Source organism: Condylura cristata, unplaced genomic scaffold (genome assembly GCF_000260355.1).
Source record: "Condylura cristata isolate star-nosed mole 26May11 unplaced genomic scaffold, ConCri1.0 scaffold00008, whole genome shotgun sequence".
Lineage (NCBI taxonomy): Eukaryota > Metazoa > Chordata > Mammalia > Eulipotyphla > Talpidae > Condylura > Condylura cristata.
In genome coordinates, this window is record NW_004567109.1 from 35,305,216 (window position 1) to 35,322,250 (window position 17,035).

The 17,035-nt window shown below is 37.1% G+C and overlaps 1 protein-coding gene across 3 annotated transcripts in view; it reads left to right on the forward strand.

Annotated features, from left to right (window-relative positions):
• NFIA (nuclear factor I/A) overlaps nt 1-17,035 on the forward strand; it is a 349,822-nt gene that overhangs the window by 215,277 nt on the left and 117,510 nt on the right. For all 3 annotated transcript variants that reach the window (XM_004679057.2, XM_012722388.1, XM_004679058.2), the window contains exon 4: nt 12,116-12,190. In XM_004679057.2, the coding sequence (XP_004679114.1) occupies nt 12,116-12,190 (75 nt within the window). The remainder of the gene's footprint in view (nt 1-12,115; nt 12,191-17,035) is intronic.

A 17,035-nucleotide genomic window follows, 5' to 3' on the forward strand; every position in this document is an offset into this window, starting at 1 on the left:
CCACAATACTGTTTTTCCTATGACACTTTGTGTGAATAATACCTTGCACAAGATGAATTAACATGTTCACATATTAATCCCTTTATAAGAAAAAAGGACATTGCACCTTGACTTATTCTAAGCCAAGAGCATTTGTATTTTCTGATCACAAATGTCTAAAAGCTATGAAACTTAATATTTCTTAATAATTAGTTATTTATATTCAAAAGAAAGTTTGGAGAAATTTGATTAAGAGGGGCAGGATTTCATTTCATTTTAAGAGACTTTTAAGCACTGGTAATAATAAGCACTGGTAATAATTTGCTAGGGAGACTGGATCCCGGCAGGTTGGAATCCTTGGTTGCAAGCTGACACTTTGAGGGAATGTTCTTAGCAAAACACTCACTTCAGCGGAAATTAGGTCAGCCCTTCTGGAACATTTATCATGTATACCTGTCACCAGCAAGACCTAGTCCTTAAAGTGAACTGAGATCACAAGCGTTGGCTCCTCCTGCTCTGAGCTGCAAAGGACATTCTAAACCAATAGTTCCACAGATATGTGAGCTTGGCAGAAACTCCCATAAAACTGAAGCCAACGCCCATATAGTTGCTGTGGGAATTGAATTCCTTAATACTCTGTTTATAGAATTTTGAAACAGCAAACGGAATCGGTCTGTTCTGAAAAACAATCTGTCCTGTGGCTTGTTTGGAATAACATGTAGGTTGCTATAGAAGGGTGTAGGCAGATGACCCATGTCTTATTAGGAAGTCAATTTCACCAGCTTCTGCTTGTCCCATACCACACAGCCAGGTTGTTTTTTTTTTTTTTTTTTTCTAATTTAGGGTATTATTTGCATAGAGGAAAAGCCACCTCCTACGTAAGCCAAGGAATCACTAATATGATATAGAAACTGGAGTAGTTAGCAAAATCTAGAGCTAGCATAATTAGCAAAATCTGGGGCAATGGAAGGTAAGGTAGAATGTATGGTAAAATCAAAACAACATAAATGAGTCATAACCTGATGTCCTTTCAGTAATCATGTAGCATCATTCTGGTGGTTTCAGAGCAATGTCAGCAACTCTGGGAATCCTGCATAGGAATTTGAGAGCATGCCTGCATCAGCTTTTGTGTCTTGGCTCAATGAATGTTGTTCATTGGGGGTCTTGTGAATAGAAATGGCCACATTCACCAGGTAGTCAGATCTCTGTTTCTAGGTTAGGTGACCTTCTCTTTGAAAGAAGGCAAGTACTCATCTTTTTCTTAATTTCTTACTGAGTAGACACACCTAAAGACTTAACTAAAAATTGCTAATGCATTTGTCAAAATGGCTGAATGACAAAATGAAATCATAAAATGTTTGTGTAGGAACCTCCCTTTGTATCTCAAGAATAAAAGGGATAAGTGGGTAAGAATAAACATTTCACTTTTATGTTTGTTTGTTACACATGTAATGAAGACCCATCAAAAGGTACACTCTTGTGCAGAGATTAGAGTTAAAAACTTGAGAGAGGTACAGTCCCTACTTTCATTGAGTAGGGAACTCAAGAACTTAATGAAATCTTATCTGTGAAAAGTAATATGCAAAACAAAGTTTTGGTTTTTAACGATGTTCTTAGGAAAGGTGTACCTGTTTCATATAGAAAGTCTAGCTGATTTGAAGAGCTGAAGAAGAGGGTAGTCATGGAAGAAATCTATCAATGATTTCTTGTTGGGAAAATTGAAAAAGCAACTTTCATTAGCACATTCTATGAAGTCAGGACCAGAAAACAATTTCTAATCAGTGCTCTGATCTGGGCAGAGATTGTGCATTCTTTTGTACTGGTCCCAGATCTGTGTTCTCTATTCACACATGTTCACTTCCAGCTGCTGTCATTGAAATCCCACATAATCTTTGAAGGTCAAAGGGCAGTCACCCATGGCTGCTGCAGTTAAAAGGTTATGCTGATTTCTGTTGTCAAATATTGGCTCTTTTCTCTTCCAATCACTCCCATTCTACTTTTTTTCAACAAGAAAAATCCAACCGAGAATTGTATTACACGACTTTAAAGTCTTAAAAGTGTTCTTCCATTGTGCTAACACGACATGGCCTGAAAAGTCTAATTCATTCTGTTATATTTCACAAAGAATTTTCTGGTACTTCAAAAATACTTTGTGTTTGTGCTAAGCTAGCAAACTTTAAAAGTGGTGACCTAAACAATTTGTGGCATGCTATAGTAACTACAGAGATGTATAGCACAGGTTCTTTAATTTAATAAACACTGTGAATTATAGTATCAGTCACTAATTAATTGCTGGGTAAATGAGCAGGGACTGTACAAAGAAAATGACTTTTAGAAAGATGAAAGTTCATTGTATGTTGTGGTTGCAAACATTAAATAATTTTATATTTGGAAAATTACATCTATTTGTAATTTCTTTTTTAGCTTTTTTTTTTTTTTTTGTAGTCCACAAAAAGCAAGCACAAGCACAAGGATTCTTTTAAATTGCACTGTGTTACTGCATTAATGCTTTCCTTCCCCTGGTTGGCAAACCAAAATCAGTGGCAAGTGGCTTAAAATAAGGACACAGCCCCTCCGCATCTCTGTTTCTCGCCATTGCGTGTTTCCTCAGATGGTTTAAGTAAACAGGACTCTTTATACCTGGTCTCACTGCAGTGTGGATTAAACCTGAAAAGGACGGCCAGCACAATGAGCATTAAGGTGTTTTGCTTTTCTACATCCACAAACCAGGGTAGCCCTCGGGTGATTCAGTTGCATGTCTGTTTCATTTAAGGTAATCAGTTTCTGATGTATTCAGATAATGCATTTTCTTATTTTTTTCCCTCCAGTATATGTAAGAATTCATGACCAAAAACTGAAGCTATTTTAAATAGCTTGATCCATTTGCAGATTACCAGTGGTTACTCTCCTAGTTTAGAGAAAACTTTAATTCAGAACATAGAGGCAATAAGGTTGCTTAAAAATTCTTTTAGTTCGAGTATAGGTTAATTAAAAAATACTTTAAAGTTTATGGTGCATTAAAATAAAAATTAATTTTAAAATATTTATAATATACTGATTTTATGCTAATTGCAATGGAACTTAATTTTTCTAACATGAAGCAAAATTTTCTCTTCTTTTGGATGTTTTTATGGTGCTTAAAAAAACTCTAAATCAAGTGCTTTTCTGTTCTTGTGCAGAATTAGGTGTAGTTGCAAAATATTTATTTCTACTTACTACAGCCAAAATAAATGAATGGTTATAAATGTTTAGGAGAAATGGAGAAATTAACTTGTTGACATAAGAAAACAATGAAAGATAGGATATTTATCATAAAGGAGAAAAAATTAGAAATTGAGAGACTTTCTTTAAATATTTAAAGGGTAACAAAATGCAAGAGAGATTAGATTAGATTTATGCTGCTTGTACCAGAGCACAAAATCAAGGAGAAATTATAGGAAAGAAACATACTAAGTTAATTTTTTTAAATAAAACTTCATTTTGATGTTAGTTAAAAACTCCCTTTATTATTATTATTATTTTACATCATTCTTCATTTTGTGCATTGAGATATTATAATCCCCATGGGCTTCCCACCACCAAAAAACTCCCTTTTATAATGTAGTGATGGCTGCTCTATTATTATATGATCTTGAATATTTCTTCATTTCCAAATTATTCTTTGATGTTATGTATTCTATATTTTTATTTAGATGTCTTAATACCTGTTAGACACTTTTATTAAATTGTTTTAATTCATTGAACAATCAAATTTAGTGTAATTAAATACTACTCTTCCCTTATTAACTGCAGAAATGGTAAAATGATGTACAAGGCCTTTGACTCAGATTAGATAATTGAGACTCTGGTTTACATATGATGAATCAAAATGCAATTAAATTTATTTCTAGAGTATAAATAAAACTGTATTCTAATCCTAATTTTCCCACCATTGGTATGAACCTAGGTAAGTCATGTAACCTGTCTAATTTAGAATAATACCAACTGCAGAGAACTCATATACAAATGTGTCTAACCATGTTTAGCAGAATACCAAATACAAAGTAAGTACTAGATAAGTGAAAGTTGAAAGCTGTAGTTTTGAGGAAAATTATTTCTGGTAGGAAGGTTTATAGATGAATTTTTCAGATAAGTAGCTAACTTTATAACACATGTCAGAAGTTTGATCCATTTCCCTAATGTAAGTATGTTAAAGTGTTTTCAGATTAAGATATAGAGTGTTCTTGGGCTCTGCACTAGAAATTCTATTTAGCTCAGAAGTTCAGATTCTACTTTCCCCTTCTTTACATAGATATTTCTAAACCAAATAGGGATAAAAGAAAAAAAAATTATTAGAGAATTATATCTGCAGTGTAACATTTGCCAAAGTAAGTATCCTGGCCAAATTATTTAATAACTAGTGAGTTCAATTATGTTAAGAAAGTTCATTTATTACAGGGTTTCTCAGAGACTTCAACATAAATATTACTTGTCATTTTCTAAAGATTGGTGTGATAGTGTCTTCCAAACCTGTTTGACTATAGAGAACTTTATTTTGTATGTAGTTATATCTTTGTATTTGTTTTGGGTAGAACATTTCAAGGAACTATTCCACATAACAGAATTTGGGTAACTCTGATATGAACTCTGATATGGAAGATTGACCATATAAGTAGCTGGAGAATAGTAACTGGGGTATCTTGGTTATAACAGAGTGTGTGGATTGCAGTTTTTGGAGGATAGTACTGAAAAGGTAGATCAGAGGCATGATTTTGAAGGACTTTGAATACCTAGCTAGAGAGTCTGATTGTCAAGGAAGCCATGAAATACTGATGGGTTTTTATCAGATGAAAGCCAACTCTCCATCCTTTCCCTACTGGCCTGGTAGAATAAGGTAGAGAAGTTATGTATAGGGCACCCTGAGTTTTTGTGCATACAGGGAACTTAACAGATCATTTAAATAAATGAAATACGTTCAATAATATTGGACACTCATATATTTATAAGCGTCTGCCAAGTTTAAAAATATTTACATGTAAAAATAAAATAAAATTAGTACTGTAGTAGCCAAGCAAAATATGGAATTGGCCTGTGGCCTGCTAATTTGTGACACTAAATGCTAAAGGAAAAGCTTGGCAATTCTACTGGGCTAGGGTAAGTACTAGACTGCTCTAACAAAGAGGCAAAAATATACAGTGATTAAAATCCAGTTTTCGGTCTGCTTACTCTTCCACATGGAAAGTGTAAGTTAGTAGGATGATTCTGCTCCATTCAGGGCCTAGGGTCTTCCTGTCTTATTGCTCTGCCATCTCATGGACACTGTGTTTCTCTGCCTGGATAAGACATCCTACTTCATTGGGGGAAAAAAAAAAGGGTATGTCCAGGACAGGAATTTCTTTTCAGGCAGGTGGGGTTGATGCTGAATATATCACTTCCACTCACTTTGCTATGGTCATGCCTAACTGTGGGCAAGACTGGGAAGTGCGGTCTGTAGTTATCAACCAGGGGTATAAGTGGGCAACTGGAAGACTCGGCCCAGATTCACATTGTAGTCATCTCCACTAGTTGTTAATGTTTCCCATAAAAGTTTTATAAAAAGACCCAATTTTATACCTAAATAATAAAGTACTGGAAATACTGGCAAAATCTCCCTTCACAGGGAATGTATGCCCTAAGAATAAAGACTGTGCTTGCCACATAAGAGGTACTTGATAAATATTTGTTGCAGGACAGCAACCAACCAATTACTGAGAGAGTATGTGTGTGTGTGTGTGTGTATAGCGTGTGTGTGTATATCTATATATAGGTTATATGTGTGTGTATGTGTGTGTATAATGTACAACAAATAAGTGAGGTTAGGTACCTATATTGAATACTAGCATGTGAGCAGGGCAGGGTAACTTGTAACAACAAAAGAAGGAATCAACAGTACATAAGTCCCATGACACATTCTTCTGAAACCTTTTTTCACTCATCTTTCTTTGCAGTTAAGACTACATTGTTGCCACACTTGTGACAATTCCTTGGTGTATTATGATAAACATAATAATCCGTTCCATTTTATAAATACATTTATAAAAATTCTTTTATCTGAGAATCTCCAAATAGTATGTTTTTTGAGAATGTCTGAATTTTAGCATTTATTTTAATATAAGGAATTACTCTAAAAATAACCTCTCATGTGTCACCAAGGAAAATAGAGCAATTTAAATAATCCAAAAGCAGACTTAAGTTTTAGAATTTGCGTTTAATGGATCAGCAAAGATATACCCCACTTCAAAAACCCCATATTTCCAGTCATATCTCAAATTAAGTGAACAGAACATATCACAGGAGGTAAGCTAACAATTTCCATAGTTCTTTAGAAGCAGATTCGAAATCATACATCTGGGTCTCTGAAGAAATATTTATTATACACCTGGAACAAGGATCGTGCTAGGTCCTGTGGCCCATGTGAGATAATAAGACACATGCCTGCCCTTGCCCCGTTTGTTACAGGAATGCAGAGATAAGACTGTAAACAGTTTGCCAAATAAAGTATAAACACCAGTGTCTAAGGTAAGCAGAGCAGAAGTTCTACTCAGTAGTATTGACAGAACACACCTGAAATTTACAGAACTTCCTGTGAGAGGAGAAGAGGAAGGAGCCACATTCCCTTCCATTAGGTGACACATAAGACAATGAGGAGCTCCCTGAAGTAGAAATTAAAATTCTAGAAAGGAGCTCTGTTGATAAGGTAAACGGTTCGTTAGAATGACAAGGAACTAAGTTTTGTGAGAGTGGTGTTCTCAAGATTTAGAGGTCCAAAATGCAAGTGGCATGTAAATGGTGTGAGGAAGTGGGACTCTTCTCCCTCTGAGTAGCCCAGATGTATGCCCATGGTCTCGGGCCCAGCTTTTCCTAGCAATGGACCTTATTTACCAATGGGACATTAGAATAGAGATTTATTTATCTATCTATCTATCTATTTATTTGTTTGTTTTTGTCAAAGAGCCTCTTTTGCAGTTTATCTAAAGCCGTTAGCCAGATGAGATTTTATAATTTAGAGCTCAGAGCTTTTTGATATCACAAAGGACAAACAGATATACCAACTCATGTAGAAACTTCCTCAGAAACATTAACCTTTCTTCATGACCATTAAAACTTTCTTTAAAGGCCCATAGTCTGGTTTGCTCTCATCCATTTTGTCCCTCGACCTCTGAACAGTTAGGCAAGGTTACCTGTCTCTCTGAAAATCTAACTTCCACCCTTTCTGGCATGTTAAAAGGTAGATAGAGCTTCAGTACCTTCACAAGATGAGATTTGTTCCCATATAATGGCATTTTTCATAATAACTGCTGAGGTAAAGAGAGCTTCATTTTCTAACCACCCATAATATAATTTAGCTTTTTATATTTCTGCTTCTCCTAGAAAGCCTAATCTCTCCCCACTATGAGTAGGACTGACTGCAAGGTATTGAAATCTGTACTCTAATTGGAAATTCATTGAACAAGACTTCAGTGAATGAACTTTTTTAGTCATTTTATATGAAACGAAAAAGGATCTGCTCCTCATTTCAATCTCCTATACAATTGCTCCTGACCAGTAGTTCAAAATTGGAGAGTCGGATCATGGCACAATCTAGCTTTTCATCACAGACATCCTTAATAAAAATATATTTTTTGCACTCATTTTTGAAAGGCCCTTTTTAAAATGTAAATCTTGGGACCTTTCAGGAATGTTTAATCAGTTTTTCAAGCCAAGATTTGTTAACGCTAACATCTGAATTTGAATTTACTTAAATGTACCTTTCGATTTTCTTTTCCATTTTTTCCCTCATCTTGCAATAACATGGCACACCCAGATTAGTGTTATTTCCCTGAAAGTCATCTTTATCATTTGGTTTGTGTTAGGGAAAACGAACTATTAATATGTTCAGGTTTGCTTAGTAATTACGTTAGCAGTTTCATTTTTTCCTTTACTTCTTAGGTTTCATTTCTCATTACTGTCTTCTTCTAGAGTTCACCAGTGGGTTTCCAAATAATTGGTGAAGGAAAAAAACCAGTTTCATAATCTTTTAAAGTCAAATGGAGCATTTACACAGATCTTTTTTAATGATACATTATAAACATAAATTAGGCTATCTGATAATCCCCTAATACTATGAAGAAATGGTTACATCAAGATTTGTGAAATAATTCTACTGGTTATTTTTATTTTTCTGATTATTTCATACTATCTCTGCCTCCTTTAAGCTTGGGACTAGACTCTTTTGGTGGTGATGGGGGACAAGGAAGAGACAGGAAATTTTAAAAAATAAAATAAAATAGGCCTGTAGAGGAAAACAGGCTATATATCAAGGTTGCATACCATCCAAAGGAGATGGGGCTTTTTCAAGGTTTTTGTCAGGGCAGTAAGCTCTGAACATAGCCGATTTATCTAAGATTCTCCAACACTACAGGGCCTTTGCACATTCTGATCCTGTTCCTTGAGGATCTATTCTGCCTTCTTTTCCTGGCTATTTCCTGTGTGTCTCTCAGATGTCAGCTCTTAATAGAGTAGTCTTTCTAAACCTTGGCTGTTTCCTTCAAATCATTGATACCATTTATAAGTCTTAATGTCATTCATTTGTTTTCTATGTTTTCAGTTGACTGTAGTTGAAACTGTGAATTCCGTAGTAGGTACTGTATCTTAAAACTCTTGTTAAATATATTGACTGACACATAGTGTTACAGAGCAGTGAGAGGGGCACCCCTGTACCCCCAAACCTTCTCGCTCTAAATAGGTTATGTCATCTGCCGCCTCAAGACTAAACATACAAGACCTTTAATGGAAAGGAACTTGAATACAATTAGTGTGCAATACAGAAAAGACAAAGAATATAGTTCCTAAAACAAACACCCAAAGTTAGCCATCCCCTTGTGGGTAAAAGTCTACCCAAAAGGGATTGACTCAAAGCAAGGCTTGAAAGCCCTCCACAAATCTAAAGCACCTTCTGGCAGGTGTAGAACAGCGTCAGAAATGGCCAGAGAAGTCTGGGAGGAAAAGAGCAAAATAAAAATCAAGATAAGCGTTGCCATAGTGAACCTTCCCCACGGGTCTCTCACCCACATCTGTTTCAACCAGTCCAGGGCCAAGAAACTAGAGATGCTTCTTCACATATCTCTCTGCTCCATGTGTCTCCCTCAGGCCTCCTTTTGGCTTGTCAACCTGGCTCCTTCCTCCTCAGTCTCCTCTCCAGATTCTCCTCATCTCTGCTCAGTTCCACCCTCCTTTGGGTGGGGCAAGGAACCTGAAACCTCCCCATTTCCTGAGGACCACCCTGTTCTAATGGTAGTTGCTCAGTAAGTATTTATTGACTAAATGAAGGAATCATCAGATTTGCCCATCAGTAAGACAACTCTGGCTGCAGAATGGAGAGTGGACTAGAGGGAAAACCAAGAATGATGATTTAGAATGTAGTTAGGAGGCTGCCCCATCATACCGGTGAGAATGAGGAAGCACCTGAGCCATACTCATGGAGGGGGAGATGTTAATATATGTAGTCAAGAAATAGTAAGAAAATGGGGCCAGTGGGGATCAATTTATGTATATACTCATCAGATGCAGGAGTCAGAAAGGACACCTATACAGAGAAAACAAGATGAATGTAGATTCATCCACCAAGTAGGGAATTTAAAAGAATGAGAAGAGGTTTTTGGAGACAAGAATAACTCAGATTTGGACGTGTTGGGTTTGAGGGTACTGTGGACACTTTGGGTTGAGACAGTTGAGATATCTAAAGAACAATTTGATTTATGGGTTTGGAATACAGAGCAGACATCTTGGCAAAGATTAAATGTTTAACATGATTGGCCTAGATTATCCATCTACTTATTTAACAAATATTCACTTACTGCCTGCTTTGTCCCAGGCATTAAAGACAGGGGTGAATGAAACAATGTTTTCACAAATTTGTTTTCACAAATTTCACAGCCAAGACTGGAAGCTGATATCACAGAAATGGATAGAATAACTTAGGAGAGGGGAGCATAACCCTGGAGAAGACCAATATTTCAGAGATGGACAAAAGGAAAAGGGTAGTTAGAATGAGAAGGTGATAGTTTGAGTAGATGAAGACAAGGGTTTTCCCTCCCAAGCCTTTATGCCAAATCATACTTTGTTTCCAAAATATATTGCTTCAAGCTTTTTGTTGTCCTTTTTTTTTTTTTTTTTTTTTTTGGTGGCATAATTAAAGTGCATGTGTTCCCATTCAGTCTAGACAGAAATGTATGTTAAGTTGTCCTTGAAATAAGGAGTTTTAAAGGTTGGAACTGAAACAAGTATCGGCCCGCAAGCGACACAGACAAAGATGAGAAAGAGCTGGAGATCAACCCAGATTTTCCTATTCAGCTATGAATTTCCTTGCTATTGTGATACGCGCTTTAAGAAACTTTAATGTACATTGTGGCTGGATTTCCTTTGTTATGGTCTGTGGGATAAATTTGATATTAATGATGTCACGAGAAAGAGATATTATGGTATGTTTTGCCAATATTCTGTTGGAAAATTTTCATTTATTTATCTTTGCTTCTCAGTTCTCTTAATCCAAGAGACAATATCCTAGCCACTTCCCAAATGAAAGTCAACTAATTACCTACGTGTGTATTGCTTTGAGAGATGAAATTTCCTAAGGACTTTTTCAAAGAAAATATGTTGCCACTTTATCTTATTTTTAAAATTTTATTTATTGTTAGTGAAGTTAATAGTGTTCTACATCTTTGCCAGTGTTTTGATAATTTAGGTTACCACTTTATTTTAAAATACAATTTACAATGATTGCTATTTTAAAATACAATTTACAATGATTGCATGTCCTAAAAAGCTAAGCTTTTTATCTGAAATATCATGTGTGTATAGCTGATTGAAAATTAACCAAAATTCTGTTTTAAGAATCAGGAAAACATCTTTCTTATCTTTGCTAATGTAAACAAAAGAAAAGCAATAATTTGTAGGTCCACTTGAATTCTACATGTGTTTTTTGGCGTGACATTTGGTAAAATTACTGGTGCATAAACTGTGCCGTTGGTAAACCTGATTCTCTTCATTAGTAGTCAAAATCTAGTTTTTATCACTAGCAAATATTTTGTGCATGGATTGTTAGATATTCAGCTTGATCAATTTTCTTAAGTTGTTTTTTTCTAAAGATATATATATGTATGTATGTATAATTTTTTACAAAGAATAGTTATTTTCAGTCCCTTTAGCCAATAACTTCTCTCAGCCCATTTTTAAAGCTAAAATAAATTATTGTGATACTCCTAAAAATCTATTTGAAATAGTATCTACCTATTTGGGATACAGAGAATCAGAAAATTTTGAGGCACAGGGGAGAATGCCATATCAGTTATGAATTCCTTGTCATTAGAATGTTTTATGTTCCAGAATATAACATAAAATAAATAAGCAATTAATAATAATAGGTGTAGTAGCAGCTACCTCAATGGAAATTATATTCAGCAATAATGAAATTACAAAATTCAGAGATTGTTATTTTGAAGAACTAAACTATTATTTTTTCTCAAAAAAAAAAAAAAACTACCCACCTGTATAAAAAACTGTTCTTGAAGCAAATCTAAATTATTTGTGTTCAAAAGAATGTGTCTATTATTGTTCAAGGGTGCGGGCTTACTTTTTGTAGTCTGACTTTTTAAAGATTCACCTATGGTGTGTCTAGAAATGAAGGGAACATCTTTAAATCTCGTTTGATGTGGATGAATGGAAGGCTAATCCTGTTCAGATGTTTCTTTAGAGAATAACATTTAAAAACTGTTGCGGAATTTAGCTACCCCCGCTGATTCTTAGGTAGGCTGTTTTCATCCTGGTTGTTAAGATCTCAAAGGTCAGCCAAGGTAACCATTATTTTAAAGCGTCTTTGTTTCAGATTTCCTGTTGAATTTTTTTCAACCATTTCAAAAATCACCCAGTTGTTGTGTCATAGCTTTCCATAACCTCCAGATTCAAACTAAAAAGCCATCGCTATAACTAAATGACTGTGTCCTCCCACATAAACCTAGCAAGAGCTGGTTATGAAATTAGACATCACCTTTTTTAATCACAGTGAAACGAATATTTAGAATTCTTTTGTCAAATGTCTTCTATTTATGACACTTTGCTTCTTTTGTTTTTGTTTCCCCAGGACATTTGGGCTTCCAGGACAGTTTTGTCACATCAGGTGTTTTTAGTGTGACCGAGCTAGTAAGAGTGTCACAGAGTAAGTAGAATTTTGCTTTGATTTGGTACAGATTTGCTTTGCACTCGTGCTTACTTTCTTCTAGTCTCCTGGAGATATAAATAGCTTGCAGAATCCCCTTATCATTCACCCATTGAAAGAATTTTGCTATGCAACTTGTTTGACAGCCAGGAATTTAAATCAGGAAAAATTAAATACCATTTTAATATGAGATGTAAGGAAAGAACTGAAATTCTGAGTGTCCGTGGCTTAGAGTGTGAACTAGTTTAAAAAAAAAAAAAAAGCCTTTGGAAACTTCCCTGATTTCTAAGAAATTCTGCATTTTAACAGAAATTGTTCCTGACCTTTTAAAAATGCTAATGCCCTTACCATGAGTGACAGAGTAGAGCATGATCATTACTGGCTTGTCAATAATTACCAACAACAGTGAATTAAGAGTACCTGTCACCACCCTGTTACATTGATCAAAGAGTCATTGATTATATTTTTGCTATGACATAACACAGACAATCCAAGGCACCTCTCAAAAACACCTTTATGTTTTTTTTTTATTTAAATGCATAGCTACAATGACTAAGGTGTTCCACATCTCAATAACAAAAAGAAAAAAATTACCAAGTATCAGTATTTTATTTTTATCCCCCTGTATTTCAGAATACCTCTTGTAGATAAAAGTTACTCTGTTAACATTGGTTTCAAGCTGCATCAGATCCTCTGTGGAATGAGGTGGAGTAAAAATAAATATTTTCATTTCAAGTTCATACCCCCATTCACTGCTTTATAGTCAAGCAAGATTGACCTAGTGAGCCAGTCAATCTCATGACAAGATGCCCAGTCAAGCAAGTCGGTCATCCTGATCTTAGGGGCCCACATTCTGTCCGCTTTCTTTCTTCAGTCTGGAAATCTCTTAAGAATCCCAAAAATCAGAAGGTGTAGCAGAGGATACAGAGGTAGAGTGATAGAGACTCTAGTAACTGGTGAGCAATCACTGTCTGCCAGGCACTGGACTAAGCTTCCATGGCTGTTACATAAAATAATTCTGGTAATAAATTTGTCAGATAAAAAAATTACTCTCATTTTTACAAATGAGCTAAATTTATGCCATTTACCAAAAGCAGACAGTGGTCAGTGGCTAAGCAAAGTCCGTAATGCTAGACTCCAGACATGAAGACTGACCCAGGGGGAGGTGAAGAAATCCATGGTGTAAAACTAGGTAGGAAAAAGAATGAGACAGTCACTCTGTGTGTCAGAATTATGGGAGTCGGGGACCTTTACTTTTGCTGGGGTGTCCTCGTGCAAGGGGATTTGAACCCTAAGCAATGGGTCATTCGATTGTGACTTGTCATACTGAGAATGTACTTGAGGCACCAAGAGCGTGACACAGAGATGACAGTGCCCTCCTACTTGGCAGATCTATGTTGCCTAGCACAGCTCACCAGCCACTAACTTGCTATAGACAAATAATGTGTTTGTATATATATATATGTTGTTAAAAAAATCATTATTCCAGTTTTTCCTTGTGATTTTAATAACAATATAGAGTATCTATATCTGAGAATAATTGTCACAGAGGCATGACAGGAATGTGCAGCCATTGAGCCCTAATAGGATCTAGGCAGAGCCTTAAAGAGTGGAAAGAAAATCCTTTTAACTTTATGGAGCAGTAGATTTTTTTATTCTCCTCTGCCTGCTGTCATGCTTACAGTTAGTCTTCAGTCTCATCAGTGCCTGAGGCCTGGTTGGCCACATTGCTTAGACCCATCCTCAGATCTTTCGTCCCCCTTGTACTTTCCTTATGTCCCTTTTAGTCCTTCTATCCCAAGGCTTATCAGTTCCAAGGTTGATTAGCCTCCACCCAGTCTCCAATGGCACGATTGCCAAGTGAATTCTGAACCTGCCTTTAAGACAGCCAGAGGGGATGGCCAGGCCATAGATTGAATTTGCAGAGGGACCTGGCTTTGCTTCCTGTCCCCATTCAGGGGGTTGTGTTGCTGATGTCTGGCATCTTGCGTGTCCTGCAACTCCTGAACGCGTTGCGATTCCACACACTGCTGTGTAATCGCTCTAGGACTCACTCACACATGGCCTCTTGCTGACTGAAACTGTTTGGCAAGAGCAGGACTGGGCTGTGTCAGCTTAATCATGGCTTCAGGCCAGACTGCCGTCCAGAGCCTCCTCCCTCTTGTGGATCTTTATTCCAGGTTTGTCAGGCTATATGTCACAAGATTGCCTTGGCTGCTGGGGTCAGCATCTCCCAGCTCAGATTTCCTCACTTACACACCTTTCGAGAAGACTTAACACTCAAGTCACAGGCCAAACATGCTGGACATCCATTTTAGAGGCACAGTGGATACATTTTGCAGATCAGTGGGGCTGGGGTACATTTTATATCCTTGAAATAGAAATAAACTTACTAGCACATAAGTTAATTAAATGCATGATGTTAGCCCTATTAGGGGCATGAAGCAACACTAATGTGAAATATTATAGCAGCGAACATTCACAGAAGAAGTACGAGGCTTTGTGCTGGGCCCTTTGTGAACATGATCTCATTCAGTCTTCCATGCTTACTGCTATTGTCCTGTTTACAGAGGAAACTGTGATACTCAGAAGTTAAGAAACTTGTTCTTTTCACTTTGTTGTCCTCACCTAGCTTACTGCAGACATTTTTGTCATGACAGAACTGAGTAGAATCCAAAGATTCTGTGTTTTTATTGAATCAACCACTCCATATTACACTTGATAAATATTTACTTTATTAATGTGTAATTTTTCAAAAAGATTGAAAATTATGTTCACCTAGCCCTAAGCAAGTAATACCAATAATTAGGGTTTTTTTTTTCTTGCATCTTTTTTAAGGTACAATTTTTTTTTAGATTTTTTAGACTTTTTTTTTCCAGACAGTTTTAGGTTAACACAGTTTCAAAATCCCCCAAATCTCCAACATAAAATTTCCCCTTTTATTAACTTTTTTGGGTATTGTGGAACATTTGTTATAATCAATCAGTGAGCTGATATTAACACATTGTTAGCTCCTGTCCTTAGTTTTCATCTGGGTTCAGTCTTAGTGTTATATATTCTGTGTGTTTGGACAGATGCATAATGACATGTATCCATCATTATAATATCACGCAGAATAGTTTTGCTTCCCTAAAAACCACCTGTGTTCCACCTGTTCATTCACAGCCTGCCACCCCCCGCTTCCACAGCAGTAATCTGCCAACTTTGTGTAATTTTACCTTTTCCCTGGGTGTTTTTTTTTTTTTTGGGGTCCCAGCTCTTTCTCTCATAATTTTACAAATTTCCTTTAACTTCCTATCTCCCCTCATTCTCACCTAGCTCCCCTACTCAGGCCTACATAAAACCCAGAATTCCATCTGGCCTGGAAATTTCACACTAACGGTGGTCTTAGCTTGAAAACGTTCCCTTTTGTGGGTTCTTAAGTATTCAATTTTTAAATTACTGATATAAATATTTACTTTCCGTAGGTTTTCAGTTAGTTTCTGTTTCGGGTTCTCCTCCTTTTAAATTTAATAGAAGAGTGAGGTGCTGTTTTGTATTTCCTCAGGAGGGTTCACTGAAATAATGGTGTGCTCAGTTTGTATATAATCATGTGACTAGAGCTGGTGGTGGCAAAGAAATTCAAGAGAAAGTTGCTGGCTTAGCCGCACACACACACATGCAGAGGTCAGGGCCAGGCAGCAAGGTCGCTTGCCATTAAGCTCAGCTGACCAGAGAGACCAGACTCACTGACCTACGGGAGTCCAGCTGTGTCTCCCCCCCCCAGTCCCCTCGCACCTTCCCCACCTGCCCGGCCACCCTTTATTTATTTATTTTGCATTTAGAGTAAATGGGGAACAACAAAGGAGAGTTCTGTTGTGCAGCAGAGACACTGTGGTGGCATAAAAGTGGATGGGTACTTGCTCTCGTTCTACCTTTCCCCCATGTGGTAGGACCATGTGAAAGTTCTAGTTATTTATTACTTTGTTCCGGGGGAGGGGGTGGGGGAAATACAGCCCACTAGACACTGTGCCAGAAAGAGAGAAGTCTTCTCTGCTCTGGGGGAGGGGTTGTATAAGTGCTAACAATGTGCTTCAGAATCACTAAAGTTGTTTTAGCATAATACTGTGAGGAAAGAGACAGGAACCATCTGTTAAAATGACTCTTACATGATGCTGCATTTTCAAACAAAGCTTTCTAGAAGCATTTGCAAATGGTTCTCTTTCCCATGAAGTTGCTGCAAAGAGAACCCCCTCTACTAGCTGCTAAGGGGTGCTGCTGAGATAACTGTCAGCACCCACCCTTGTTTATTTCGTACCAGTGTTTTCCTGAACGTGTGGGCTTTGAGGCTGTCAAATATCCTTCCTCGTACAAACCCAGAAAATCCTCCCGAAAAATCCTCTACGTTTGCCCATTTCCTTCTAAAGTGCTGACTATTTGACTTGAAGTTGGTGGAGTGACTCTGAAACCTTAAATCCTTTGCTGGGGAAGAGGAAAACCACAAGTACACAGAGACCATTGTGACTCTGGCCTGGCGGGTTCGAATTTTCTAGCGGTGGTTTGTACACCAGAGCCCGCTGCAAGGGTTAAGTAAACTTCGTGGCTGGAGATGACTTCACGGCCCTGGAATTTTGAAAAGCCAAGGGTGCTCGGTACACTGTGGCCAGCCTTCGAGTCTTTGGGTGTGAAAACCACTCTCAGTTACCCAGACTGATTTTGGGTTCCTGCTGCACTGCTGTAGAATCTATTAAAATCCAGCAGCTGAATTGTCCCTGGCTCTGCCACAAAGCTGGGCTGCTGGGCGGCTTCAGGATTCCCGAGTTGTTTGTCAATGGAGAGTGTGAATGGAGCAGGCATATGCCTCAG